This window comes from Cricetulus griseus, chromosome 4, assembly GCF_003668045.3.
Source record: "Cricetulus griseus strain 17A/GY chromosome 4, alternate assembly CriGri-PICRH-1.0, whole genome shotgun sequence".
NCBI lineage: Eukaryota > Metazoa > Chordata > Mammalia > Rodentia > Cricetidae > Cricetulus > Cricetulus griseus.
The window spans coordinates 93,390,061-93,417,945 of record NC_048597.1 but is presented as its reverse complement, the minus strand read 5'-3'; the positions used below and the strand labels follow the sequence as shown (position 1 = coordinate 93,417,945).

At 48.8% G+C, this 27,885-nt stretch overlaps 1 protein-coding gene across 3 annotated transcripts; it reads left to right on the top strand.

Moving 5' to 3' along the window:
* The first annotated feature begins 417 nt into the window (after positions 1 to 417).
* LOC100762447 (squamous cell carcinoma antigen recognized by T-cells 3) lies at positions 418 to 27,335 on the top strand. Of its 3 annotated transcripts, none has more exons than XM_027415960.2 (19): positions 418 to 1,126; positions 5,246 to 5,372; positions 6,509 to 6,613; positions 8,190 to 8,374; positions 10,169 to 10,274; positions 11,119 to 11,243; positions 14,068 to 14,223; positions 15,655 to 15,793; positions 16,289 to 16,396; positions 17,915 to 17,992; positions 18,110 to 18,168; positions 19,041 to 19,150; positions 20,347 to 20,459; positions 21,225 to 21,301; positions 22,631 to 22,799; positions 23,321 to 23,772; positions 24,164 to 24,316; positions 24,709 to 24,899; positions 26,439 to 27,335. In XM_027415960.2, exons 1-19 carry the CDS (start codon positions 812 to 814, stop codon positions 26,611 to 26,613), a joined length of 2,943 nt encoding a protein of 980 aa, XP_027271761.1. In that variant the 5' UTR covers positions 418 to 811; the 3' UTR covers positions 26,614 to 27,335. The 3 variants fall into 3 exon arrangements, with proteins under 3 accessions (XP_027271761.1, XP_027271762.1, XP_027271763.1); XM_027415961.2 differs by having other exon boundaries at positions 423 to 1,126; positions 10,223 to 10,274; XM_027415962.1 differs by lacking the exons at positions 418 to 1,126; positions 5,246 to 5,372; positions 6,509 to 6,613; ... (1 more) ...; positions 10,169 to 10,274; positions 11,119 to 11,243 and having other exon boundaries at positions 14,070 to 14,216.
* The last annotated feature ends 550 nt before the right edge of the window (positions 27,336 to 27,885 follow it).

The window sequence follows — 27,885 nt, the reverse complement described above, 5'->3', positions numbered from 1 at the left end:
ACACGGGGCGTCACCACAGAATCTTGGGGGGGGGTCCCCCGGAAAGCAAGACGGACGCGACTCCCGCCTCGCTAACCTTGCTAGTGAAGGAGAAAGGCAGTGTGCATTGAAAAGCGCCAACGCTTTTCTACCCCAAGGACGAGAAGTGTAAGAAGGAAACGCCCCGACATATCCATGAATGAAACTCCCCGTTTTATGGCAGTGCACGGCATCCCTAGACAACACTTACTGCACATTACCAATAACACTGGCTATGAACCTGTGAAGTCACAAAATTCACGGGGTTAACACCTAGGAGGACGCTTTATCCTTCCGGAGACAGAACGTTCTCGTGAATGGTGCAATCCGATCGCCGAGGAACCCGAGTTTTTTTTTTTTTTTTTCTGCACCCGAGGCTCGGTTGCTGGGAAACAAGCAAGCACTTAGAGCCGGCTGAGCGAGGCAGAAGGCGTTCAGTCCCAAGAATGACTTTGACCTTCTTAAGATGGCGTTTCGACCTTAACCACAGACACCACGCTCACACGACTTCCGCTGTGGCCGCCACTTCCGGTTCAAAGACCCAACAGCTGTCCAAAGTTGTAACGGAATTCACGTTATGCTCATGAGCCTTTTTCCCCCGACATTGCCTCCTTTAGAAATATAAAGATATATCCGCGGTGGTTATTTTACGGGTTTCCCGCCTCTCCAGGCCCTCCGTGCCGCTTCTAGTGCTGACGAAGCGGCGTTCTGATTAGGCGGACGCCGCGGACAGCCCGACGTTCGCCGGGCTTCGGCGGGCGAGGGAAGACCCGAGACTCGCAAGCTGCGCAAGATGGCGACTGCGGCTGCAGCCTCTGCGTCCGAGCCGGAGGTTGAGCCCCAGGCGGGGCCTGAGGCCGAGGGAGGGGAGGATGAGGCGAAGGCAGCCAGTGCGGACAGGAATGTGCAGTCCCGCGCTGTGGCCTCCGACGCGGCCAAGACCAAAGGGCCAGGGTGGGACCTGCAGCGGGAAGGCGTGAGCGAGAGTGACGGGGATGAGGAGGACGCCATGGCTTCCTCCGCTGAGAGCTCCCCCGGGGAGGACGAGTGGGAGTACGACGAGGAGGAGGAGAAAAACCAGCTGGAAATCGAGCGGCTGGAGGAGCAGGTGGGCAGCGGGCTCCTTCCCTTGGGTACCCAGGCCTGGCCCGCCCGCTCGGAGGTCGCCAACGCCATCGCCATCGCCATCGCCATCGCCGTCACCCACCGTGTCTCCCTGCGTCCCGGCTCTGCGTGCCCAGTGTTTTGCTAGCGTATTTCATTGAATGAATTCTTCCCACGGCCGAGACGGGAGTAGTGTTGGTCCGGTTTCACTGTAGGAAACCGAGGCTCTTGGAAGGGGCTCTTGGAAGTGTTTCTTGTGTTTAAGCCGAACCCAGGACTGTCTACTCTTTTTATACTTTAAATTTGTGTTTGTATGCATGCACGCACAAGGTTGTCTCTTACCAGGGGGGTTCCCAAGATTGAACTCTGGTCATCAGGTTTGGCCGCAAGCGCCTTTATTTTCTGAGCCATCTCTCCTGCTTCAGGACTGCCACTCTTAAAACCAAATGGTGTAATTGGCTGACAGTCGGAGGAAAACTTATTTTCCTTTAGGCATTTCTTAGCATTGATGTTTGTTACCTAATACAAAGTTTTTTTGCGCTCTCTCTCTCTCTCTCTCTCTCTCTCTCTCTCTCTCTCTCTCTCTCTCTGTGTGTGTCTGTGTGTGTGTGTGTGTGTGTGTGTGTGTGTGTGTGTGTGCTTGTGTGTTTATAAGACAGGGTTTCTCTGTGTAACAGTCTTGGCCGTCTGGGGACTGACTTTGTAAACCAGGCTGGCTTTGAACTCAGATCTGCAGCTTCCCAAGTGCTGGGATCAAAGGAGTGTGCTAGCATGCCTGGCTGAACGTTTTTTTTTTAAATCCCCCCCTCCCCGTTATTTGAGTTAGGGTCTCTCTAAAATAGCCTTGCCTGTCTGGAACTCACAGAAACCCTTCTGCCTCTGTCTCCAGAGTGCTGGTGTTTAAGTGTGTTTGCTGGTATTAAATGTGTTCCCCCACGGCCAGTCTGGAATCTAGGAACATAGCACACATTGGCACATAAGCTTTATTGATGTTGGCCTTAATACCTCAGGAATGTTGCAGACATCTACCCTGGGGTCATGCAGCCTCTCTGGGGAGGGTGCCTTGGCACTCTGCAGTTTGGGTTGTGCTGTGCTAGCATACTGAAATGCTATTTCCAGACTTTCTGATTTAAAATTTGTCAGCTGGCATGTTCCAAATGTGCAAGTCTTAGTGTGCCGTCTGTTTGCATGTTCAAAGATCTCCAGAAGGGTCCATTTGGCAGATCTGGAGCTTAGTCCCCACGCAGTAGCCGCCTTCTCTCTCTCCCCGAGCCCAGCACACCCTTCAGCTTCTCTTTTGTGAGTTTGACTACTTCATATAAAAGGCAAGTCGATTTGTGTGCATTGCAATCTTGCTACTCTTGCTCATTGTTTCTGAGGGTTTGTAGGTTAATCTTGGTTTACTATGCAGTCTTGGCATGTGTATTGTTGTCACCTTTTTCCTCCCCTTAAGTCCTTAATTTCTTTTCCTTGGCTGTTTGAACCTCAGATTCAACTACATGTTTGACCAGAAGATACTCATGGTCATCTCTGTGTGGTTTTAGAAGGTTCTGAGTGTATGTCCATCAGGGATTTGGGGGGGCTGGGGTTGTAAGGCAGGCTCATAGGCTAGTCTGTGTCTTTCTGTTCTTGTTTTGCTAATTAAAATTCTAAGTCGTGGTTGATGGTTTTATCAGATGCCTTTCTGTGTCTCTGTGTTCACCTTTATCTGGTAAGTGGAAAATTACACTGATTGGTTTTCTGCCTCAAAACCACCTTTCTACTTCAAGAATGTGCTTAGCACAGTGTGCATCGGTGGCTTCCCTTTGCTGGGCAGTAGGCAGGATGTGGATATTCATTCTGGCTTAGCCTGGTACAGTAAGGACACTGGCTATTTGCAGTTGGGGGCGTCTATGAAGAAAGCTGCATGAGCACTCGTGTGCAGGGGTGCAATGGTGGTGTTCTGTTTCTTTGGGAAAAGGACAAAGAGTGCTGGCTGGCCTGGAGGTAGAGGCTGAATGCTGGGTGTTTTGAGAAGCTCAGGTGTTGCCTGTGTACAGCTAGAGGAGGTGGGCGTGGTCCAGACACCTTTGCCAACAAACCTTTGATGGTGTCTCTGCCAGCCTTGCTGTGGAAGGACACTCACTGGTTTCATTGTGCATGTCCTTGCTTGCTGAAGGTGTTGATCTCACTCAGTCTTGTTTGCTGTCCGATTGTCCTCAGAAAAGTGTTTTGTCTTTTTTCCTTTCCTTTTTTTTTTTTTTTTTTTTTTTTTTTTTTTTTTTTTGAGATAGGATCTTTTATGTAGACACTGCTGACCTAGAACTTGCTGTATAGACCAGGCTGTCCTCAAACTCAGAGATTTGCCTACCTCTGCCTGAATGCTGGAATTAAAGACACATGCCACCACATATGAGCAATTATGCTCTCCTTGAAACAAGATTTTTCAAAGCAGCCAAGGCTGACCACGAACTCAGTCTTCCTACGTCTGCCCTTTCAGTGCTGGGGTTGCACCATGCCTGACTCTGTGTGGAGTGTCTTCACTGAACTGTCCTGGCTCCAGGCTGTGCTGCTTGAGTGTAGCCGTCTCTCCTTCCCATTCCCCCTTGCAGCTACTGTCTTGGGTCAGATGGTCTTAATGGTCTGTTTCTTCCTTACATGACTTAGAACCCTGAGGAGACGCCTCTCTGTGTGCTTACCAGTGCCTCTGTTCCTGTTCTTTCAGGGTGGATCTCCTAATGCTATTCTTTTTGTTGTTGTTGTTGTTGTTTTTTGAGACAGGGTTTCTCTGTGTAGCTTTGGAGCCTATCCTGGCACTCGCTCTGGAGACCAGGCTGGCCTTGAACTCACACACCTGCCTCGACCTCCCGAGTGCTGGGATTAAAGGCATGCGCCACCACCGCCCGGCCCTAATGCTATTCTTAAACTCGTCCTTTGTGTGGATGTGTAAGAGTTAAAAATATTTACAGCTTTTAGCTTGAGAAGTTTCAAATGTAAACCTATATACCTAGACAGAAGGCAGGCAGAAGGCCAGGACTGCACCAAGCAAGGTCTGTGTTCCAGAGTAGGAACACATGATTCTGGAGAGATGGCTCAGTGGTGAAGAGCAGTTAGCAGAGGACCAGAGCTCTCTTGGTTCCCAGCACACAAATGTGGTGGCTCACAACACCTGTAACTTCAACTGGGGGTGGCCTCTTAGGACAACTGATGTCACTTATCCCCATATAGACATAATTAAAGAAAATATTAAAAATAAAAACAATGAGCTGGGCGGTGGTGGCGCACGCTTTTAATCCTAGCACTCGGGAGGCACAGGCAGGTGGATCTCTGTGAGTTCGAGACCAACCTGGTCTACAAGAGCTAGTTCCAGGACAGTCTCCAAAGCCACAGAGAAACCCTGTCTCGAAAAACCAAAATAATAAATAAATAAATAAATAAATAAACAACAACAACAACAAAAAAAAACCAATGAGAAAACTATGAACATGGTAGTGTCAGTTAAGACTCAGCCCAGGCCTGGCGTTGGTGGCACAAACCTTTAATCCCAGCACTTGGGAAGCAGAGGCAGGTGGATCTTTGAGTTTGAGGCCAGCCTGATCTACATAGTGAGTTCCAAGACAGCCTCCAAAGCTACACAGAGAAACCCTATCTCAAAAAACAAAAAAGACAAAAGAAGACTGAGCCCAGGTGTCAGTGGCTGGAATGTTGTGCAAGTTACCTTGTTGTGCAGTTGTTTTGTAGGTGTGGGATGTGCGCCAGAGTTGGTTGCTACAGTCGTGCTATTTATTTATGGCTCCCACACCAGCCTCTTGCTGTCCTTACTTGTTCAGTGTCATGAAAGAATTCATATGGCACACCTGCAATGTCGAAGTGCCTATGCGTTCTGTGGGCTGGAGACTAGCAGTGCCCCAGATGGAAGCTGAGGCTGTGGAGGACACTGGTGACTTCCTAAGGGTGGTACTGTCTCAGTAGAGAGGGCCCAAGGGGAGGGAGCTTCCTGTTAGGATAAGAACACCTCTCACTTCTGTGTGACGGGGCTGGTGCCGCTTAGCTCACTCAGTGGCCTCCCAGGCTAACATCAGGTCTGTTTGGGACAGATGTGTCTGTTGTTACCAGAGGTGACAAATGCTAACTTTCTTCTTAGCTGTCCATCAACGGCTATGACTACAACTGCCATGTGGAGCTGATCAGGCTGCTGCGGCTGGAAGGGGAGCTCAACAAAGTGAGGATGGCCCGACAGAAGATGAGCGAGCTCTTCCCCTTGACTGAAGGTAACGCTGCCCCGGGGGTGGGGGTGAGGGGCTGCTTTTGGTTCAGAGAGCTGAGGTGAAGGAGATAAAGGAAGCCAGCTGCTTCTCATTTCATTGCCTTAGACAGTGTTCTGTGCTGCAGATTCACATGTGGAACATTATGAGAAACAGTTTCTTTAACGTAATTTAACTTCACTGTGGTCACTGTCCCATTCCACAGATGTGTACTTAGCCTATGCTCATAGTGCTATGGAATTGTAAATTTAGGTAAACATTTATAGTTTTAAAATCTCTTTTTAAAAATCTTTATGTGTATGGGTGTTTTTGCCTGCATATATGTGTATGTGCACCAGGTGGCCAGAAGAGGGAGCCAGATGCCCTGGAACTGGAGTTCTAGACAGTTGTGAGCCACTGTGTGGGTGCTGGGAATCAAACCTGGGTCCTGTGGAAGAGCATCCAGTGCTCTTAACCACTGAGCCATCTTTACAGACTCTAAACTGAAATAGTTTTAAATGCAGTTGTTTCATTTTGGTACAGTAATTGTACATTTTGTTTACTTCCACGCATTTGCTTCTGAGAAATATACTTGTAGGAATTGGCTCTGTGACTGGGTCTTTTTTTTTTGTTTTTTTTGAGACAGGGTTTCTCTGTGGCTTTGGAGGCTGGAACTCACTCTTGTAGACCAGGCTAGTCTCGGAACTCACAGAGATCCACCTGCCTCTGCCTCCCGAGTGCTGGGATTAAAGGCATGTGCTACCACCACCGACTGTGGCTGGGTCTTGCTTCGTATTTGTAACTGGCCTTTCAGCTCAGAAACCCTGGCCTTGGGTGTGTCTCTGTTCCATCTTCCTTTCACAAAGCCCAGCTCAGGTGGAGCTGCTGAGAGAGACCACATTGCACATGTCTAATGAGGCTTCTCACTAGCAGACTAAGCAGATCATGGCAACAGTGGAGACTCAGTTTCCCACAGTCAACTAAAGGTAGCAGTAGTTCTTGCCTGATACATGACAGAGTAGGATCCATTTCTTGGGACAGGTGTGTCACATACCAACTGGCTCTGAGTCGTCAGATACAGGTTATCACTCTTTTAAGAACTGGATCTCTGGGAACCTTGGGAGCATGTGAAGGCGTGTGCTGAGGTGTGCTGTCATCTCTAGAGCTCTGGCTGGAGTGGCTGCATGATGAGATCAGCATGGCCATGGACGGCCTGGACCGAGAACACGTGTATGAACTCTTCGAGAGAGCCGTGAAGGACTACATCTGTGAGTGCCCGGGCCCTGGGGTGCTGGTTGCGCCAAATCTTTACTGCCTTATGATGCATTGTGAGTTGTTGCCAGGAAGTTGGACTTTGTTTTCTTTGTGCTGTCTTAGTGCTGAATAGAGATTATTTGGGCTTAAGACAAAAGTGGAGAAATATTCGTAGGAAGAGAGTAAATTAAATGCCTCACTCAGCATCTGTCTGTCAGGGAGGACTTACACAGGATTTCTAGGCACTTAAAGTTTAGCATGTATCTCTTGATTGAAACAGACTCACTCTGTAGCCCAGGCTAGACTTCAGTTTGTGACCCTCCTGATTCCACCGCCTGAGTTCTGGGACTAAGGCATGAATGTCTGTCCCTGTGTGTCCATTTTGTTGCTATTGCTTTGAGACAAGGTCTCATCATATAGTTCAGGCTGGCTCTGCTTCAGCTTCCCAACGTGGTGTACAGGTGTGTGTCACCACACCCATGCACATGTCATCATGAGTTCCAAGCCAGCCTGGGCTACACAATGAGTTCAAGGGCAGCTTAGGTTATGGAGTAAGAGCCCCATCTCAAAACCAAAAAAAGTCTGAGATAATGGCTTTGCACAGCCTCTTATACCACTTTTAGACACGTTTTTGAGAAGAACATTAAAACACTTTAAGAAAGCTGAATGGGGAGTTCTGCAATCCCAGTACTCAGGAGGTGGAGGCAGGTGGATCAAGGGTAGTCTCATGAGGCATTGTCTCAAAAACAAACATAAAACCCCTAAAAACAAGAAGCAAAACCATGAGAACAGTTTTTAAGTGCTATCTCCAAGATGATGGAAAAAAGAGTGGCTGTGGCTGTGTGCCCTCATACTTGTGGTTCTTCTGCCTTTGCCTCTCATGTAGTGGGATTACAGATGTCCCCACCACACCCATCAAGGTAGGCTCATTGATTGTCACAAATGTACCACTCTACAGGGGAGGTTGGTGTGACAGACTCCATGTGTGGCAGGGAAGGAGAGAGGTCTCATGGCAAGTTCCAGGACAGGAGGGGGCCGTAGGGGAAGACCTCACTCTTCTCAAGAACTCAAATCAAAACAAAAAGTGGATTTCTAATGACAGGATCAGTGCTTTTGGTTTTATTCTTTCCTTTTGACCTGAACACTTGAAAGACTAGGGTTAGCAAGAAAAACTTTAGGGCCTGATTTTTTTTTTTTTTTTTTTTTTTGACAAGTGACTCAGATTTATAATTTCAGTCACTGAAATATGTTAGTGGGTTCCTACACATACACACACACACACACACACACACACCCCTGTCTTTTTGCTGGGGATCAAACTCAGGGCTTACATGGCTCCATGCTCTACCCCTTCCGTTTTAAGTTAGTTATGTATTGTCCCTTTGTGTGCTGTCTGTGCAGTCAGATCTCTGTACTGTGCTTAGTAGGAATACTCTTGAGATTTCAGCCTTGTAGGAAGCTGGGTTGCTTGTTGACAGTGATCTTTTTTGCACAAATGAGCACGTTTTGATGGGGTATGTGTTTTGTTAGCACTAGGGTGACACTGGGGCATATTAGGAGCTGAGCTTACAGATCACTTCTCCTTTTTAGGTCCAAACATTTGGCTAGAGTATGGCCAGTACTCTGTTGGTGGCATTGGTCAGAAAGGTGGCCTGGAGAAGGTTCGCTCTGTGTTTGAAAGAGCCCTGTCATCTGTTGGCTTACACATGACGAAAGGCCTGGCCATCTGGGAGGCTTACCGAGAGTTTGAAAGTGCCATCGTGGAAGCTGCTCGGGTGAGTGCCCAGGTCTCTGACCCAGGCTTGCAGGAAGTATTATTTTGAAACATCCAAGAGTCTAACAGTTAACCCATCCGCCTTTGCCTGTCTGTTAGGGATGGACAGTAACAAAGTCAGCCATCTCTGGTAGAGTGAGGGATTTCCTTGACTTGGATGTAATTGACTATTTCTTTTCTGACGCATTAAAAGACTATTACGTGGCTGTGGACAAGTGCACTAGAACAGTCCTGTACACGTGTTTGTGTGTCTGTTAAGGTGTATGTATATTGTGTGTGTATCTTTGTATCACGATCAGTGTGACTGAGGGGAGTTTTCAGACAGATGCATAGACAGCTGTCCTCTCTGTGTGACCCTCTGTGTTAATGATTGGTGCTCTAATCTGGAAATCAGAAATCCAGAATGCCTCACCTTCCAAACCTTTTGAGCACTGACTGACTCTGACTGGGAAATTTAGCTTCTGAGCTCTTGTGATAATGTGGCCCAGCTGAAAAAAAAAAGCCTTGTTATATAAAGTGTAGAAGGTGTAGAAGGCATCCCTGCTTAGACTGGGCCTCTGCATGCTAAGGCTGGGCACCTCATTTTCCAGAGATTCTAGAATCTGGAAAGAGTATGATAAGTGAAACCTTTCTGGGCCCAGCTCAAGCTGTGTGAGTAGAGTGGCCTCAGTGGCTTCCTAGTCAGTCCCAGTTCTCACTCGCAGAGGGTCAGTGACAGTGAGCGTGTAGTGAAGCCAGAGCCTGTGCTCTGCAGCGTCTGTTCCCTCTGTTCTGACACGGGCCCAGGCTGGCTTCAAACACAGTGCCTGCTTCTCTGCCTCCCCACCACACTGCTTCCCCTGGAGTCACTGAGCCTGCCCCCTGCCATGTGCTGCTGTCCAGATCACTTCCCTTCATGACAGCAGCAGGTCCCCACAGCCGTGACCCTTAAGTGCTTCTGTGACCCTTAAGTGCTTTGCTTTGTGATACTTAGGTGGACAGGGCCTGTGTAGCTTTGTAGATCAGGTTGGCCTCGAAGTCACAGAGATCCACCTGCTTCTGCCTCCCAAGTGCTGGGATTAAAGGTGTGTGTCACCACCACCTGGCTTGGATTTCTCTTCCTTCCTTCCTTCCTTCCTTCCTTCCTTCCTTCCTTCCTTCCTTCCTTCCTTCCTTCCTTCCTTCCTCCCCTCTCTCTCTTCCTTCCTCCCCCCTCTCTCTTCCTCCCTCCCCCCTCTCTCTTCCTCCCTCTCTCTCTCTCTCTCTCTCTCTCTCTCTCTTTCTTTCTGGTTTTTCGAGACTGCGTTTCTCTGTATTGTTTTGGAGCCTGTCCTGGAACTCACTCTGTAGACCAGGCTGGCCTCAAACTCACAGAGATCCACCTGTTTCTGCCTCCTGAGTGCTGGGATTAAAGGCATGCACCACCAACACGGCGGTTTCTTTCTTTTAAAAAAGATTTTATTTATGTTTTTGTTGCATTTTTATTGTGTATATGTGTGGTATATGTGTGCCACAGGTACGTGTGGCAATCAGGACAACTGTGGGAGTTGGTTTTCTCCTTCTATCTTGCCTACCTAGGGGCTGAACTCAGGTTGTCAGACTTGGTGGCAAGCACCCTTAGCCTGCTGAACCATTTCACTGGCCCTGGGTTCCTTTTATTCCTTTTTCTCTTTTTGTCGTAAGCCCTTAGAGGCAACAATATGGATGACACCTCCTGTATAAGGCATCACAGCCTTTTTTTGTTTGTTTGTTTGGAATGTTTTTTTGAAGTAGAAGGAACCAACACTTGTCCTTTACTACCGATTTGCTTCTTTAGCCCATAGCTGCCTTCCTTTCCCCTTCTGACCGGGAACAAACCTTTGATTCACAGCTGGAGAAAGTCCACAGCCTCTTCCGGCGACAGCTGGCGATCCCACTGTACGGTAAGAGAAGCAGGCTCTCCAGTAGCCAGCCCTCTGTGTTGTTGTCCATGTCCTTCCCCAGTGTCCTGCAAGGGCAGGCAGGACTGCTGCTCTCCTTCTGACTGGAAGAGTCTGTTAGGAGTTGTCAGTGCTAAAACTTAGGAGAGGCAAAGGGCAGGGAAAGACCCTGTTTCCTGGAACTCAGCTGCAACTTCTTCCTACTGTGAAGAGGAGGACACGGACACAGTCCCTCATTTCCTGGTCACTGTTGACCAAGAGTCCCACTGCTGGTCTGTCTGCATGTCAGGGGCTTAGTATCACCTCCTAAGTGATTTGGCTGAGGAGTTGATTATAGGCATTCATGTTTCCGTTTCTGGGCTTTGCTTAAAGTTTCTGTGGATGAGCCCATTTTGGAAAGGCTTCAGCAGTGGGTATGGGCAGTACCAGGGGAGCTTTTCCTGTGTGTGGGGTTGGCACTGCCCTGTCTGGCAGCAGGTCTTGCTCAGAACCTTGGGGCAGCTGCTTGAGCCCCTTCTTCTCCCACTTCGTGGCTCCTTGGGCTGCAATTCTCAGCCAGGCTGCTCTGCTGTCAGCTCTTCCGCCTGCACCGAGAGGATCACAGTAGAGCACACTGTGAAAGGTGGGCGGGAATGCAGGACTCTGCTGTGCATGCTCAGTGCCTGATCGTGGTCTCTTGGATTGAGAGGCTGGTAGGGTTGTCTGACCTGTTGTTTTGTGATCTCCACAGAACTGGGAATCTGAGCAGTGAGAACTGTTGTGGCTGCAGATATGGGATGGGCGGGTAGCTTTTTTATGTTGATAAACTCAGTGGCACAGCCCATGGGCTGATCCCATCTCTCTCTAGATATGGAGGCCACCTTGGCAGAGTATGAAGAATGGTCAGAAGATCCCATCCCAGAGTCGGTACTTCAGAGCTATCAGAAAGCCCTGGAGCAGCTGGAGAAATACAAGCCCTACGAGGAAGCCCTGGTGAGTGCTCTGCCCCTCAGGGACTCTTCACTCAAGCTCTCCCTCATCGATAGTGCTGCAAGGTAAACGGTCTCTGTACCGTTTGTCTCTGTGCAGTATGTAGAGAGTGTAAGTGTCCATCACCCAGGTTAAGAGCTAGAGTGCCCTTCTCCAATTCCCTCTTCCTCCCTGTCCCTTGAGGTAATCACTTTGAAGACTTTTATGATAATCCCTCCCCCTTTTGATAGCTGCACTCCTGTGAATGTACCTGTAATATATCACTTGATCGTGCTTGTTGAACTTGGCTTGGTGATTTAGGCTGTGCTTCTTTTCCCTTGTGAGTGTGTGTGGTGGGGGTTAGCTTACTTCATAAATGGTTCAACACATGGGGGCCGTGTAGTGTTGTATGTATAGCAGTTTGCCCACAATGGTGCAGTGTTGTCTGTAAACACAGAGGAGTTTCTCTAGCATGTTTGTGTCAGAGAGGGGATTCACTGGCTACATACAGTGTCATGTCCCCAGGTTCATGCACCCCTGCCAGCAGTGACAGGGGTGAGGGGCCCTCACCTGTACCAGTCTTGATTTTGACATTACTGGGCTTAGCTCATTCCACAAGTTAGGGGTGGAGTTTTGTGTTTTCCTTGATTGCTAATGGCAGAGCGTTGGCTTGTGTGCATTTGGCCGTTGGGAGTTTTTCCTTTTGTGAAGGTTGTTCAGCTTTAGAAGTTGTAAAGTTTTTGTTTTTTTTTTCTTAGTGCTTCTTGGGAGACCTGGCTTTTGATCCTTCGTCATGATGTCTTTGCCTTTGAACTACTGTCTTTGTTGGCACTGATTTCATCTTGAAGCAGTAGTCTGGGTTTTCAGTCTGCATTTCTGTCCAGTGGCAGCAGGCAGTAATGATCTGAGTCTGTGGAGAGGCACTTGGGGCCTAGATTATGACAGGTGTGTCCCTTGCTGCAGTACAGGACCACACAGTGACTGCGAGTTTGCTGGGCTCTGCCCGCCTGTCCTGCCTGTCCTGTCATAGTAGTGACAGTTGAACACTCTTCACTGAGCCCAAAGCTTTCCAAGGGATCTTGGCTTTCTTCAGCTGTTGACATGTCTGTCAGAGCTACACTCAGCCTGTCAGTTTCATTGCTATTGCACACGTCTGTGGGTTAGTTTGAGGGCGTTCCCATCTCCTGGCATGTGAACCCCGCAGGTCTCCTCTGAGGCTGTGATAGCCCATTGCCTCGGAAGCTTTAGACAGAGTGGCTTTTGGTGTATTTGAAGTTGTTTCTTTTTAAAGACTTTATTGTCTAGTTATTTCTCAGTGTATAAGAATGCAATTGATATTTCACATTATTGTTCTTTTTCATGTACCATGCTTGCTCACATTGGAGTTTTGGTCTTCGGCTATTTTGTGATTATAGGTGACATTTACCACACCGTATTGTGCTCTCACTTTTTTGAATTATCTTGCTTTTTGGTTTGTCCCTCCAGACATCATTGTTTACACTACCTCAGACATTCATTGCTTATCAACATTGTTAGCAGTACGTCAGACAGTCTCTGCATGCTGCTTTCTTTGTTCCATGTTCCTTTTGAATCTTAGTTCTGTATCTGAAATCCTGCAGCCGGAAGTTGGATGTGTGCCGTCTCTGCACCCAGGATTCACTGGCAGCAAATTTTCTCCATTTAGTGTCTGACAGGCCCTTTCTTTGTTTTCCTTCTTGACTGTTCTATTCTCAGGCTGTAGCATTGCACTAATGTGATGCTCTTGGCAATAGAACAATCTCTGTCTCTTGTTTTCTATTGTCATAGATGGCTCAACTTTCCGTCACAGACTTGCTTCTTTGAAGATAATCATTGCTGTCTGTGATTTTCATTTCTCATTGTTTTAGCTTATGCCCTGTGATCCCATTACCTTAGGTGGTTCTGGCTGCCCTGTCTGTCTTCTTAGAGCTTCCTTAGGCATCTCAGTTGTTTTCAGCATCTTTCTGAGCACAGTGAGGAAGAGGCCAAACTGAGAGTTAGGCTGTGCCAGTTCTGAACCCAGCATTAGCTATAATTCTGGGTAAGTGTTGAACTTCCCTGTGCTTCAGTTTCCCTGATGTAAGATGGGGACAGTGCTGAGACCTGCCTCTTACAAACGTTTTGGGGATCAGATTGCTACAGTTGGCAGAGACTTGACCCTGAATAGGCTTTCTGCATTCATTAGGGTCCATCCTCTGCTTGTTGCCTCTGTGCCAGGCCGGCTATTGGAGCCACTCTTGTCATTTCAGTGGCACCTTGTCTAGATGGTCAACTCACTGTCATTACGGGAAACATGACTCTAAGACACACTGATGCTGTGTGCAGAAGCCATGTCCTGCTCTCATTTGCATCTGTAAACGATGTGTGTGCACTTGTGTTCACAAAACCATCTGTTCCACTGTGGCTGTCAGCAAAGGGTGGCTGAAGAGAAGACAGGCTGAAAGTGGGTTACAATTGTTGGTAACACTCAGCCTGGCCCCTCTGTCTTTGGCCTGCATTGGTGTTCTTCTGACACGTGGTCTCAGTGTGAGCCCTTCACTGCACCACTCTGGAAGGATGTGAGCAGGGGTCATTGGCAGGGTGCTGTTCTGTCATGTGTGATGAGGAGTGGTTGTGGAAAAGAGTTTGGATCCTAGTGGCAGGGGCCAGGTGTGCGGAGGCTCCCAGTGCTCACAGGTCACAAATTTGTCCTGTCGTGGGCAGTTCTGAGGAAGAAGTCCTGGTGGCTCTCATCTGGGGTTATCTGCTCTTGCCAACGCTGAATTACTTGAAGATGATTTCTGAGAGTGTCAAGCATCCAGATTAACGAGTGTGATTTTCCTCACTCCAGTTGCAAGCAGAGGCCCCAAGGCTGGCAGAATACCAAGCGTACATCGATTTTGAGATGAAAATTGGAGATCCTGCTCGTATTCAGTTGATCTTCGAGCGCGCCTTGGTGGAGAACTGCCTGGTCCCAGACTTATGGATCCGCTACAGTCGGTACCTAGTAAGATTGTGCCTCAGTTCTGTGTCTGCCAAGCTAGACGTGAAAGAGATGGTTAAAGTGAAGCCTCCCGTACACACCACTGCTGGCTTTCAGCGGCAGTCACAGCCTGTGTGGCTGGCTTCGTTGTATCTCTACTGTCCCATCCCTGTTGTTCTTCACTGCTGCCTCAGCGTGTACATGAAATGTCCTTCTGTGTGAAAGGGCCCGGGTGAAGCTCATCCATCAGGGTTGTGTCTGTGGGACAGTTTGGACTGCCACCTCCCCCGCTCTGCCTATCTTGCATTCCTCTGGTGATTTCTTCCTTGAAGAAGTCAGGCCATGGCATTCTTTTATGTATGTTTTTGTCTCCATTTCTTTTGAGACAGGTCTCAAATGTGTGAATCTCCTGCTTTAGACTTGTAGTTGGCCCCACCCTACCCCAGGCGTAGAGGGGGCGGCTTCCCAGCTCCCAAATAAATACACAGAGACTTATTCTTACGTGTAAATGCCCAGCCTTAGCTTGGCTTGTTTTTAGCCACCTTTTCTAACTTAAATTATCCTGTTTCTCTTTAAGTTTTGCCTCTGGCCTTTTTTTATTTTTATTTTTTTTTTACCTTTCTTTACTCTATATGTCTTTCCCTCCTTCTTACTCCATGGCTGGCTGGGTGGCTGGCTTTTGGCATCCTCGCCTCCTCCTTTTCTCAATCCTCCCTCTTCTCTTCAAGCCTAGATTTCTCCTGCCTGCCAACTCTGCCTATTTTTCTCTGTCACCTGCCTTTTGGCCATTCAGCTTTTTATTAGACCAATCAGGTGTTTTAGACAGGCACAGTAACACAGCTTCACAGAGTTAAACAAATGCAACATAAAAGAATGCAATGCAACTTTGTATCATTGAACAAATATTCCACAGCATAAATGAATGTAACACATCTCACATCTTAAACTATATTCCACAGCATAGCCTCCTGAGTGCTGGGATGACAGGGCATACCTTGTGCATTCTTAGCTTTACAAGAGATGTTTCAAAGGAATCTCTTCCATCAGTTGGCTGTTCTGGGAGTGTCTCACTTTTCTCATCCACCACCAAGTACTTGACAGAGGCAGCTTAAGGGATGAGGCTGAGGGGATGCAGCCCTTGATGGTGTGGGGCTGTGGTGATGACGGTGTGGGGATGTGGTGATATGCTTCTGGCAGCAGCGATTTCAGTCAGGGATTGGAGAGTGGGGTACAGGGTAGGAGTGGGGTTGAGTTATAATCCTCAAGGCTCTCACCTCTCACTGACCCACTTGCTCAGGTAGAGCCTACCTCCCCAAAGTTTCACAACCTCCCAAAACAGTGCCAACAGCAGCTGGTACCAGGTGTTGGAACCTGAGCCTGTGCAGGGTGTTTCAGTCTCTACCACTGAGGAAGTCGTACAATTCTGTCCTCTCACTCTGGGATTCTTTGTCACAGGATCGGCAGCTGAAAGTAAAGGATTTGGTTTTATCTGTACACAGCCGTGCTGTGAGGAACTGCCCGTGGACAGTTGGCCTGTGGAGTCGGTACCTCTTGGCCATGGAGAGACATGGAGTGGACCATCAAATGATATCTGGTGTGAATGTTTGTGTGGGAGAATTTCTGAATTATTTTTTGGAATGTTCTTTCTATGCAGCTCGCTGTGGAGCCTAGGCTTGCTGGGATGACAGGCATGAGCCATCATGCCTGGCAGCTCTAGCCTTTTGTCCCAAGTGAGGAACAGAGCTGTAACAGTCTTGAGCCAGTACCCCAGGGCCTGCCTTGTAGTGGCAAAGGCTATATGGCTTCTTAGCACTTTAGCTTCTAATACTCAGTGAATTTCTTAGAAGTCACGAACTGTCTTGTCCAACTGGGACTCTCACTATGGAAGAAGAGTTCCTCCTAGAGCACAGGGCTGGAGGGGTGTACCCTGCAAACACTGCTTCTATTCTTTTCCTTCCTTGATGTGTGATGCTGGGATAGACATCTACAGCTTGTGCGTTTATAAGTGCATAAACCACATATTTATGGGTTTTGATGGCTTTATTTCTTTTTGAATTGTCTGGTGAATATTGTGTTTTTTCCATTGCAGCAACCTTTGAGAATGCTCTGAGTGCTGGCTTTATCCAGGCCACTGATTATGTGGAGATTTGGCAGGTGTACCTAGATTACCTAAGGAGAAGGGTTGACTTCAGACAAGGTAGAGTGTGAGCCTCATCAGAACTGGACTTAGTCATCATGTCCCCCCACCTCCCTGTGTGTGCATGTGTGTGTGTGTGTGTGTGTGTGTGTGTGTGTGCGCGCGCGCGCGCGCCTACGCACAAGCACATGTGTGTTCTCGAAGGTACATGTGTGAAGGTCAGAGATGAGCCTTGGGTTCTGTTCCTTGGGAGTCATCCACTGATTTTTGGGACAGGGTGTGTCATGGGTTGACGCTAAGCTTTAGCTTGGCTGGTTTGTCAGTGAGTACCAGGGATCTGCTTGTTTCCACCTTCCTAGCAGTGGGGCATGTCGCCTCACTGGCTTTTTACTTGGGTGCTGGGAATCATGTCCTCAGGCTGGCATGGCAAGCACCTTATGATTGTATCATCCTCCCCCATCCTCCAGCTGCCATTCTTTTTCTGAGCACATCCTTGGAGATATGTCCCTGTTCTTTAAGCACGCTGAGATTGGGAAAGGGTTGGTGAATGACCTGCCCTTAGAACATTTTTTGTGGAAACTAGCAATTTCCAACTGAATTCACACTGTGGTGTGGAAAGGATGACAGCTCTTGTGCTTGTGCTAGTTCCTGGTAGCCACGGTAACCTCTCATTTTCTGTGTCTGACCTGTTATAAGCCCTGTTTCAGTTTCTTTTCTGTTACTGTGATGAATGTTCTGACAAACACTCAGGGGAGAAGGCACAGGCCAGCAAGTTGGGCATTCAGGGTTGAGGAGCTTAGAGCAGCCACCACAGGACTTTGAGAGAAGAGAGTAGAGTAGATGCTGTGTGTGCCCTGTCCATCACACAGCCCAGGACCCCAGTTGGGACCACGCCACCCACAGTGGGATGGCCTTCCACCTCAATGAATGTAGCCGAGTTTACCCATCACAGGCAGGTCCAGGGGCCCTTTTTCCTGCTGATTCTAGGTTCTGTGGAGTTGACACTGACCACCACAAGCCCCAGATCTTTTTTCCAACAAGACTGCCATACTCTTTTTTTTTTTTTTTTTAGATACTTATTATTATACAGTGTTCTGCCTGCAAGTATGCCTGCAGGACAAAAGAGGGCACCAGATCTTTTTATTTATTTATTTATTTATTTATTTATTTATTTATTTATTTATGTATAGTGTTCTGCCCAGGCCAGAAGAGGGTACCAGGTTGCATAACAGATGGTTGTGAGCCACCACGTGGTTGCTGGGAATTGAACTCAGGACCTCTGGAAGAGCAGCTAGTGTTCTTAACCTCTGAGCCTTCTCTCCAGCCCCTGCCATGCTCTTTTAAATCTTTGTCTCCAGGATCCCTGTTCCACACTGTGGTGGACTTACACAGCCCCATGCCACCTGCCTGTCCCTGATGTGCAGCATCTGTGTTTATCACTGCCACCCCGTCTTTCCGTCATTTATTACAGTGAGAGGAAATGTGACTGAGGTTCCTGTGTCCATAGTGGGTCTTCATGGTTGTGGTGTGAGACTTCAGAATGGTGACTTCATGGAGTTCCTCTGCCTTTTTCAACAGACTCTAGCAAGGAGCTGGAAGAGTTGCGGTCCATGTTCACACGTGCTCTGGAGTATCTGCAGCAGGAGGTGGAGGAGCGTAAGTGTCCAGCCTGCTGTCTGCCCAGTTGTCTTGACTGTTCTTGCTCGCTGAACCTCTCCTCACCTGGGGTGCTTGCTTCATGTCTGTCCTAACTGTTCCGTTCCATTCTGAAAGGTTTCAGCGAGAGTGGAGATCCAAGCTGTGTGATCATGCAGAGCTGGGCTCGGGTTGAGGTGAGCATCTTCACAGCCTGTTACTCCCTCCTCTGAGGGCTTTGTTCAGCACTCAGGAATTGGGGGACAGAATCTGAGGGTGTGGTCTACGAAGCAGCAGTGCCTGGACTCTGGCTGTGGATCCATCCACCTCTTCAGCCCTTCCCTCACTGCTTGAGGGTGTACTGAGTGTGTGCTGTTCACCAGTGTGCTGAGGGTACTGTGAGCGAGCTGGTCTCTGTGTGCTAAAGACTTTAACCTTGTCCAGAAGATGGACTGTGTGAGCAGTAGAGGGTACAGGTGGATGCTGTTCCTGAGCCAGGGACACCGAGCAGAAAGAAAAAAGAATTATAAAATTCAATAAGATTCAATCCTGTTCCATGATGGCAGTTGGGTCAGTGAAACTCACCTGGATGTATAATTCTCTAAGATTTTTGTTAAATTTTGAAGGATGAGAAACAGACTGCACTTAGGTGGTGGTACTAGTTCAAATCACATAACTTTGAGTTAGCGTTTGCTGCTGATGGATTATTATCTTCCTCTGTAATGCTTTCCAAGTAAACATTTGTAGTCAAGTTTATATAAAAAGTAAATGGCTGCCCTGCCTCACGTTTGCAAGACCTCTCTGCAGAACCTTTGTCTCTGGCTTCAGAGCCTTTCTGTGCTGCAGGCTCTGTCCGAGACTCAGCTCTGTGCACACCTGTGAGGCTCACTGCTGCAGAGAGGCAGGCAGCCAGGCTTCAGGCCTTTTAGTGCTAGAGGGAGGCCTGGGACCTTCAGGTGTTCATGGGACACAGTCATGGGGTAAGGAGGAGTGTTTTTGGCATATGGTGTGGATATAGCTGTGATAGGATGCAGGGCCTGTCCCACCTGATCTTGCTAATGTATTTTAGGCTCGCCTGTGCAATAATATGCAGAAAGCTCGAGAACTCTGGGACAGCATCATGACCAGAGGAAATGCCAAGTATGCCAACATGTGGCTGGAGTATTACAACTTGGAAAGGTGAGTGACTCAGGGCAGGTGACATCTGTACCCATTCTTGGCTGAGGTGACTTGAGCCTGCTCCTTGGGATGGGTACCCTCCTGCCTCTTCCTTTAGCAGGGCCCATGCCTGGCAAGTCTTGAGGACCAGTGTTTTGTGTGGGGGTGGGGAGGCTCATAGCCCATGAAGTTCTTCTAAGCTGTTTGCTTTTTCTTTTGAACATGCCTGCTTGGACTCTTGTGGGTTTTTTTTTTTTTTTTTTTTTTTTTTTTTTTTTTTTTATTGCATTTGTATAGGAAAGCTCAAAGCACTGAAAGAGAAAAGAGAAACACCAGATTAGCTAGGGGTTGCTGTCTAGACTTAGTGTTATTTATGGGTTAGGGTGGGCTCCTGGATGGTGTGTTTGTAGTGTGTGTGTCCAAGCTGTGATCATTCTAGATTATTGAATTCAGTAAACTACACCTAGTGGGAATACAAAAAAACAAGACCTTGCCTTTCCTCCTTTCCTCCCAAGATTGAGACTGTGTATAGCTGAAGAAGTAAGTCTGCAGCCCACCAGAGTGCTCTGCACACTACTGATCCAGATGGTTTAACTCCATGCTCTGAGCCTTGAGGCTGGCCTTGAAGCCATGGTGATTCACCTACTCAGCCTCCCCAAGTGCCTGCCAAGATGGCAGGCATGAGCTGCCACCACTCTGAAGGTTTTGAGTATGCTCATACATGCATGCATACATACATACATATATACGTATGTACATACATACATTTGCTCTGAAGGTTTTGAGTATCCACATGCATGTATACGTGCATTTGTGCCAGTGTGATTAGCAAATCTTAATCTGTTAGGGTAAAACCTGGCTCAGAGCATGGAGTTAAACTATCTGGATCAGTAGTGTGCAGAGCACTCTGGTGGGCTGCAGACTTACTTCTTCAGGAGCTAAATCAGGGTGCATTCGGTTGATGCATGGTTCCCTCCCATGTGCACAGAAGGCCTGGCTAGAGGCTCTTGTCTGAGGTGTATCCCTGGTGCACCTGCCTGGCCAAGGGGAAGCATGTGTAGGGGAGGCCCTCCCTCACAACTGCAGAGGCTTGTGGCAGGAGAGAAAAGGCCCTGGTGCTTCTGAAAGCCACTGTCGTAGGGCTCTTCTGTCTCAGCAGTAACCTGTCACATTCTTTGCTGTGGGCCTTCATGGCAGCTATTTGTTCTCTGCTCTAGGGCACATGGTGACACACAGCACTGTCGGAAGGCTCTGCACCGAGCTGTCCAATGCACGAGTGACTACCCTGAGCATGTCTGCGAAGTGTTGCTCACCATGGAGAGGACAGAAGGTGGGACTCTGCTTCTGCTTCTGGCTTGAAGTGTGGTCCTTTGGCCAGTAGTCTCCAATGGAAACATCTGGTCTATAAGGACAGGTTGGCTGCTTGCCCGTGGGAGTGAGTTCTCTTGCAGTAGTCCTCAGTCTGCAGACACAGGAAGGGCTTAGGTGCACTTGTGGCTGACCTCATCAGTTGGTACCAGTAGCCGTCCTCCCCACCACAACCACAAGGGGACTCCTAACAGATGTCCCCCTTCTGGGAGGAGCCCACATGAGAACTACTGCTCTAGCAGTGTGGGGTACTCGAGAGGCAGGGCTCAGCATGCTGTTTGGTCCTTATGGAATTTTAGATTCTTGGTGCTGGTCCTAAGCCATAACAGAACTTGGGAAGACTGTGGGTTTTTCCATGGGCACCTGTCTGGATGGGAGTGTGAGCCTGAGACCTGTAGGTGACACCCAGAACAGAGATGCTGGCACATGGGAGTAGCTCCCTCGGCTCTTGAGTTTCACGTATCCCCTGCTTTGGAATGCTTTTACAATCTTTGCCATTGAGAGCCTGTAAAGCTGTCTTTTTGTTTGCTTTTAAGTCTCTCTTTGGAAAGAGGAAGGACACGTAGCAACCCAGAAGGATTATTAGAAATAATAATCTAGCACCTGTTGACATTCATTGTCTTAAAGCAAGAGCAACTACAGTTCTTGTGACAGGAGCTGTCTGCTCTGGAGCACACTGCTACAACCCGGAAGTGAGGGCTCAGAGCTCTACTCTCTTTCTGCCCAGGAACCTTAGAAGATTGGGATGTGGCCATTCAGAAAACTGAAACTCGCTTGGCTCGTGTGAACGAGCAGAGGATGAAGGTGACTGGAGTGCTCCCGAGGGTTTGGGACTGCTCCATTTTACCCCCTTGTTTGCTGTGGTGTTCTGTCTGTGTGAATGTCTGTGCACCATGTGTGGGCAGTCCCCACCGTGGCCAGGAGAGGGTGTCAGATCCCCTGGTACTGGAGTGTCTGTTGGGAGCAGCCATTTGGGTGCTGGGAATTGAACCTGGGTCCTCTGGAAGAGCAACTGTGCTTATAACCACTGAGCTATCTCTCCTGGCCCTTCATAAGACATTAACTAAAAACCATTTGGGTCAGTATTTATACTTATCCTTTGTCATCTTTCAAATTCCCTGGTGGTGGTAGTGCTGGCCTTTAATCCCAGCACTAGGGAGATAGAGGGAGGTGTATCTGTGAGTTCCAGGCCAGGCTCCAAGTTACAGATAAGCCCTGTTTTGAAAAATCAAACCAAAACAAAAACTTCCAACTTAACAAGAATTGACTACACTAGATCAAATAGAAGAGCCTCAGAGGGGCTCGTGGGGCCTCATGCTTGGAAGCTGTTGGCACTTGATGGCTACTGGGGAGGGAGCTTCAGTTTGCTTTCAGGGTGCAGCCTGGGATATAGATTGACCCACTACCTCCACTGGATGGCCTCTGTAGACATACCAGTGGTACCAGTTAGACTCAATGGTTTAACAGAAGGAGTGAATGAAGTTGAGGGAGATGTGGTGGCCAGCATCCAAGATGAATCAGAGGGGAGACGGGGGATTTGATCAAATTGTATTGTCTATATGGATGACATTCTGGAAGAATCTTTTTTTTTTTTTTTTTTTTAAAGGAACCACAATTAGTCTTGAGGGATTTTCTAAGTCGGAGGTGGGAAGACCCACCCTGAGTGTGGGTGGCTGGGCTCTGAAATGAAAGAAAAGAAGTGAGCTGAGCATGGTGTGTGCTCATTCCTTCTCTTATCTGGATGGCCTTCTCTTATCTTACCTGGCCATTTCAAGTTCCTGCCCTAACCTCTCTACCACAGTAGACCTGCAAACAGCCTGCAGCTGTGAGCTCAGATGAACCCGTTTTTCCCCTCTGACTTTTATCAGGCTACCCTGCCCCAGCACAGAGATGAAGCAGGGCAGGGCCCTGCCTTTAGGAATGGGTTTGCTTTTTCTTGCTGTGTTAACAAGTTGAGGCTTTTGAAAGTATATGAGGTATGAGTCTCCTCTCACCATGTTCATACAATCTTGTGTTGCATGAAGAGTCATGTTGCGTGCCCCCCACCCCCTTAAGGCCCTGTCTCCTCACAAGCCAGCCTGCCAGCCAGCCAGCATAACATGGCACCTGGGAATGTCCTGCCCTCTTTCCTAGGCTGCAGAGAAGGAAGCAGCTCTTGTGCAGCAGGAAGAAGAAAGGGCTGAACAGCGGAAGAAGGTGCGGGCTGAGAAGAAAGCCCTGAAAAAGAAGAAAAAGACCCATGGCGCAGACAAACGCAAGGCGGATGAGGAGGATGAGAGAGAGTGGGGCGAAGAGGAGGAAGGTACTGTTACCTTAGCCAGGGCCTGCACATGTCTTCTTAACTGTCCAAGAGTGGCCTTGCTCCTCAGAGTGAGCTCACATTGATGTCACAACTGTGTTGTCCTGGCACAGTGAGGACTCATACCGTCAAATCCTCAGCTCTGTTTGCCATCTCCATTTTTCAGTAGTGACTCTGTGGTCAAGGCACAGTTGAAAATTGGTGTTCTGTGTAGCTGCCCTGTGTCTTGAGGCATTGGTTGAAGCTGTCCAGACCTAGTCCATGTGTGCTGGTGGGATGAAGGACTCTGGCCAGTATTAAAAGAGTGGGTTTTTTCGGGAGAGGGGGAAGAGACAGGATTTTTTCATTGACATAGCTAGTGCCTTTGCTGGAGTGTAAATTGGACCCCCCACATTATGGGACATGGTGGCTGTCCCTCTTACGTATCTTGGGTAATCACGATGCAGATTGTGTGGGGATGTGCTTGATGCAGAAGGAAGTCATAAAACGTTAACTGCCTCTGCTTCTCTTTTGAATGCCTGCAGAGCAGCCTTCCAAACGCAGAAGAGTGGAGAACAGTCTGGCCTCTGGAGTGGCTTCAGCCATGCAGGAAGAAACGGAACTCTCTGGGAAATGTGTAACGATAGATGTTGCTTCTCCTTCCAAGCAGAAGGAGAAGGCAGCCTCCCTCAAGCTGGACATGCCCAAGGTGGCACATGACAGCAGTAAAGATAGTGTCACTGTTTTTGTCAGCAACTTGCCCTACAGCATGGATGAGCCAGAGGCGAAGCTCAGGCCACTCTTTGAGGCTTGTGGGGAGGTGGTCCAGATCAGGCCGGTCTTCAGCAACCGTGGGGACTTCCGAGGCTACTGCTATGTGGAGTTTAAAGAGGAGAAGTCAGCGCAGCAGGCCTTGGAGCTGGACAGGAAGAATGTGGAAGGAAGGCCGATGTTTGTTTCCCCTTGTGTGGATAAGAGCAAAAACCCCGATTTCAAGGTATGGTTTGGGAGAAAGGATGCCTTTAAGGTGGCTGCCAGATGGGCAGTGCTCAGCCCCTGGAGCCCACATAGGACCATGCACTGGCAGTGTTGAGGAGCCTGTGTGCCAGGCTTTCAGGCTCCACCACTCTGAGCCTCCTCTAGGTTTGGTGATGGATGTAGTGATCATGTGGAAAGACTCTGCTTACCGTTGCTTGGGTGCTCAAGAGCACATGGCAAGAGCGACTTTACCGGTGCTCAGTGCGTGGCTGTCATTCTGGCCATTTAACAGGGTGGGGTGCCCCGTGGTTTTGTTTAAGTCTCTGAGAGCAGGTGTGGCTCAGGGTGAGTTCCTGGATGCATATGCTGGGCTGTGCCGTCCTGAGCTATGGGCTTTGCCTCTCTTTCAGGTGTTCAGATATAGCACCACCCTGGAGAAACATAAACTCTTCATCTCAGGCCTGCCCTTCTCCTGCACCAAAGAGGAGCTCGAGGACATCTGTAAGGCTCATGGCACCGTGAAGGACCTCAGGCTCGTCACCAACAGGGCTGGCAAGCCGAAGGTCAGTGGGGCACAGGCAGACTTTGGATCTCTGCTGAGGAGTGGCCCTGTTAGGTCCTTTTGGTGACATGTTTGGGTTCATCTTTCAAACCCTGACTCCACCCACATTGGAGAGTTGGAAAGTGTGGTGGAAGGAAGATGCCAAAGGATAGTGACAGTCTGTGGTCTGGTTTGTGCCTCTCCAACCTTTTCCTGGCTCCACACTGTTTCTTTCTTTGGGGCAAGCACAGAGAGGCAGAGAGGTTTTTTTGAGCTTCCAGTCAGTGACTGCTACTGGGAGTAAATCTGTAGCCAGGATGGTGACATTCAGGAGGTCACTGCTGATGGGTGCCGCCTACCACGGCTGCTCTCCTGACCTTGGAATCTGACCCACTTGTGGGTTTTGTCTTTCAGGGCCTGGCCTATGTGGAATATGAAAATGAGTCCCAGGCATCACAGGCAGTAATGAAGATGGACGGCATGACCATCAAAGAGAATGTCATTAAAGTGGCAATCAGCAACCCCCCTCAGCGGAAAGTTCCAGAGAAGCCGGAAGTGAGGACAGCACCGGGTGCCCCCATGGTGCCCAGGCAGATGTATGGCGCGTAAGTGTCCACTGCTGTTTTGTGCAGTTCTGTACTGGCCGGTGCTGGGGGTGGGGCAGTCATGTCCGGAGATTGATGCATTGGGTCAGAAAAGCCAGGACCTGCTGCTCTTCATGGGCCCTGGTGTCACTGGGAGAGATGTGCATAGCCAGTCTCAAAAGGGAAGTGGCCCTGGTGGCACAGTGGTGTTTGCTGGTCACACCTTTTATTGGTGGCACTGGGGATGGAATCCAGGGCCTTGTGAATGCTAGCCAAGAATTAGGTGGGGAAGAAAGGGCTCACAACTTAAAGTTACTCCATTATCAGGAAGCCAAGACAGTTTTCTGGAGGCAGAGGCCATGGAGGAATACCAAAAGCTTACTGGCTTGCTCTCCATGTCCTACACAGCCTGCTTTCTTTAATTTTTTTTGTTGTTATTTACATTTATTTTATGTGTTATGAGTATCTTGCCTGCTCATATGTCTATGCAACACATGTGTGCAGTACCCACAGAGGCCAGAAGAGGGCATCAGATCCTCTGGAACTGGAGGCAGAAATGGTTGTGAGCTGCCTTAGGGGTGCTGGCAGTTGAACCTGGGTCATCTGCAAGATGTGCTTTTAGCCCCTCAGCCATCTCTCCAGCCCCTCACCCTGCCTGCCTACCTGCTTTCTTTTACTTTTACTGTTGATGTATTTATTTATTTTTATGTGTATGGGTGTTTAACTGCCATAATGTCTGTCCTGTAGAGGCCAGAAGAGGGCATTAGAACTGGAATTACAGGTGGTTGTGAGCCACTGCATGGGTGCTGGGAATCCAACTCCAGTCCTAGAAGATCAGCCTGTGCTCTTACCTGCTGAGCCATCTCTAGCCGTAGCCTACTTACCTGCCTGGGGATGGCACCACCCCCAGTGAACTGGGCCCTCCCACATAAATCATTAATGAAAAACATGCTTCACTGTCTTACACACAGGCCAGTCTGATGGAGGCATTTTCTTAATCAATGTTCCTTCTTCCTGGATCATTCTAACACGTGTCAAGTTAACAAAAAACTAACCAGCTACATTCTTAGCTTTTGACAAAAGTTTAAGACAGGGCCCAGGTGAGCTCTGAGGCACCACATGTTTGTGTTGCCTTTGTCATTGATCCATGCTCAGGACAGAACTGGAGCCACATGTGTGGCAGTCTGCAGTGCAGCTGTCAGCCCTATGCATAGGTTGTGCTGTTCTGCTCACTTGATAGGAACTGGCAATGCCAGGATCTTTGAGACAGCCATTTTTGTCAACTGTGACTTGGCATAGGGGTGTTCCTTGTCAGGGCTGTAGAGAAGGCAGCTTGTTCAAGTGTTCTTGCTTCTGGCTGGAATCAGGTGGACGGTGTCTCATGGTTCCCGTGCTTTCCTTTTCCTGTGTGAGGTTAGAGCTCACCCTCAGGCATGCCTGGACAGTTGTAGTTCTCACCATTTCCCCATCTTCTGACTGGGCCTGATAGTCCCAGCTGTTTCACAGTCCAGTTGGGCTGAGTCTGTGCTTCCAAAGGGCCATTGTGTTTGCTCTTTCTAGGCGCGGGAAGGGAAGGACCCAGCTTGCTCTTCTTCCTCGGGCTCTGCAGCGCCACAGTGCTGCTCCTCAGGCCGAGAATGGCCCTGCCGTGGGGCCGGCTGTCACCACCTCCATGGCCACCGAGGCTCCTAAGATGTCCAATGCTGATTTTGCGAAGTTGCTTCTGAGAAAGTGAAGAAGGCTCCGAGAGATGGGAAATGCCTTACTTACTCCTTCATGCTGGCCCGGCATGCCACTGCGGCCCTGGAGACAAGGGCTGGGCACTCAACCTGTCTCCCACAGATTGTCCTCTGATGTAGACAGGAAGAAACGCCTACATTGAGCATGACGTCGAGGAGTGTTCCCTCATATTGAGGGTGGAGGCCGACTGCTTTCAGGCCGTCCCAAGGTACTTCAGTGTCCTAACAAGGAGCCACTCGGCTTTTGGGGCCCATTTGTCCTGATACTTTCACCACCTCTGGCCCTTTTTCTACGAACACCCCCACCCCCACCCCCACCCTCCTCAGCCCTGCACAGCACGAGTGCCCTTCGCTCTTTAAACCTAGAAGATAAAATGGAAGATGCTTGTCACTCATCAGAATGGCCTATTTAGTAAGTGCGGGTGGGGGTATCTCAGAGAACACATTTGATGGGCTTTTGTCCAAAGAGGCTGTGAGTTTTTCTATTATGTATTTGTAATTGACACCTCAACTGTTTTATGTTCCCTAAAGCGAGTGTCTGTGACATTTGTTTATATAGGAATGTGTGTGCCACCCGCTGTGGACCATAATCTTTGCTCACTGACTGGAGACCTGTTTCCTCTGTCCAAACACTTGTGTCTAAATACTATGTCGAGCTCAATGAATTCCCCACTTAGCTTTGTTTATTAAAGTGAAGTTCTCTTACCAGAGCCTTGCACAGTGCTGCTAGGTGTGTGTTCACTTATGGCAGGTGTGTTTCACATGGATGCACCTGCTTTCCTAAGGAGTGTATTAACAACTTGTGCAAGTCAGATCTCATGCCACTTTTATTAAATGATTTGCCAGTGACACAGACTTGCATATGTGGCAGCCTGACACTGCTGGGAAGATTTTTACTTCTCTCACCTTGCATCCTGTAATTCCTGATTTAAAAGCCCCTCGGCAGGGGCAGGGAGAGTGGTGGGGAAACAACTCACTGTGTCAAAGCACCTCAGAGGAAAACACTAGGGACCCTGTGTGTGCTGGACATTGCTCCTGTCTGTTGTGTGTGTTTACGCATCAGCCAGCCATCAGCTCAGCCCTAAGATTTTTGCCTAGGAGTTTTGCCTGCATGTGTATGAGCACCATGTGTATGCCTGGTGTCCATGGACTTTAGAAGAGGGATCACATGGGCCTGAAGTTATAGGTGGTTGTGAGCTACCATGTGAGTCCTGGGAACAGAACACAGGTCCCCTGTAAAAGCAACAGAAACAGCCATTGAGCCATCC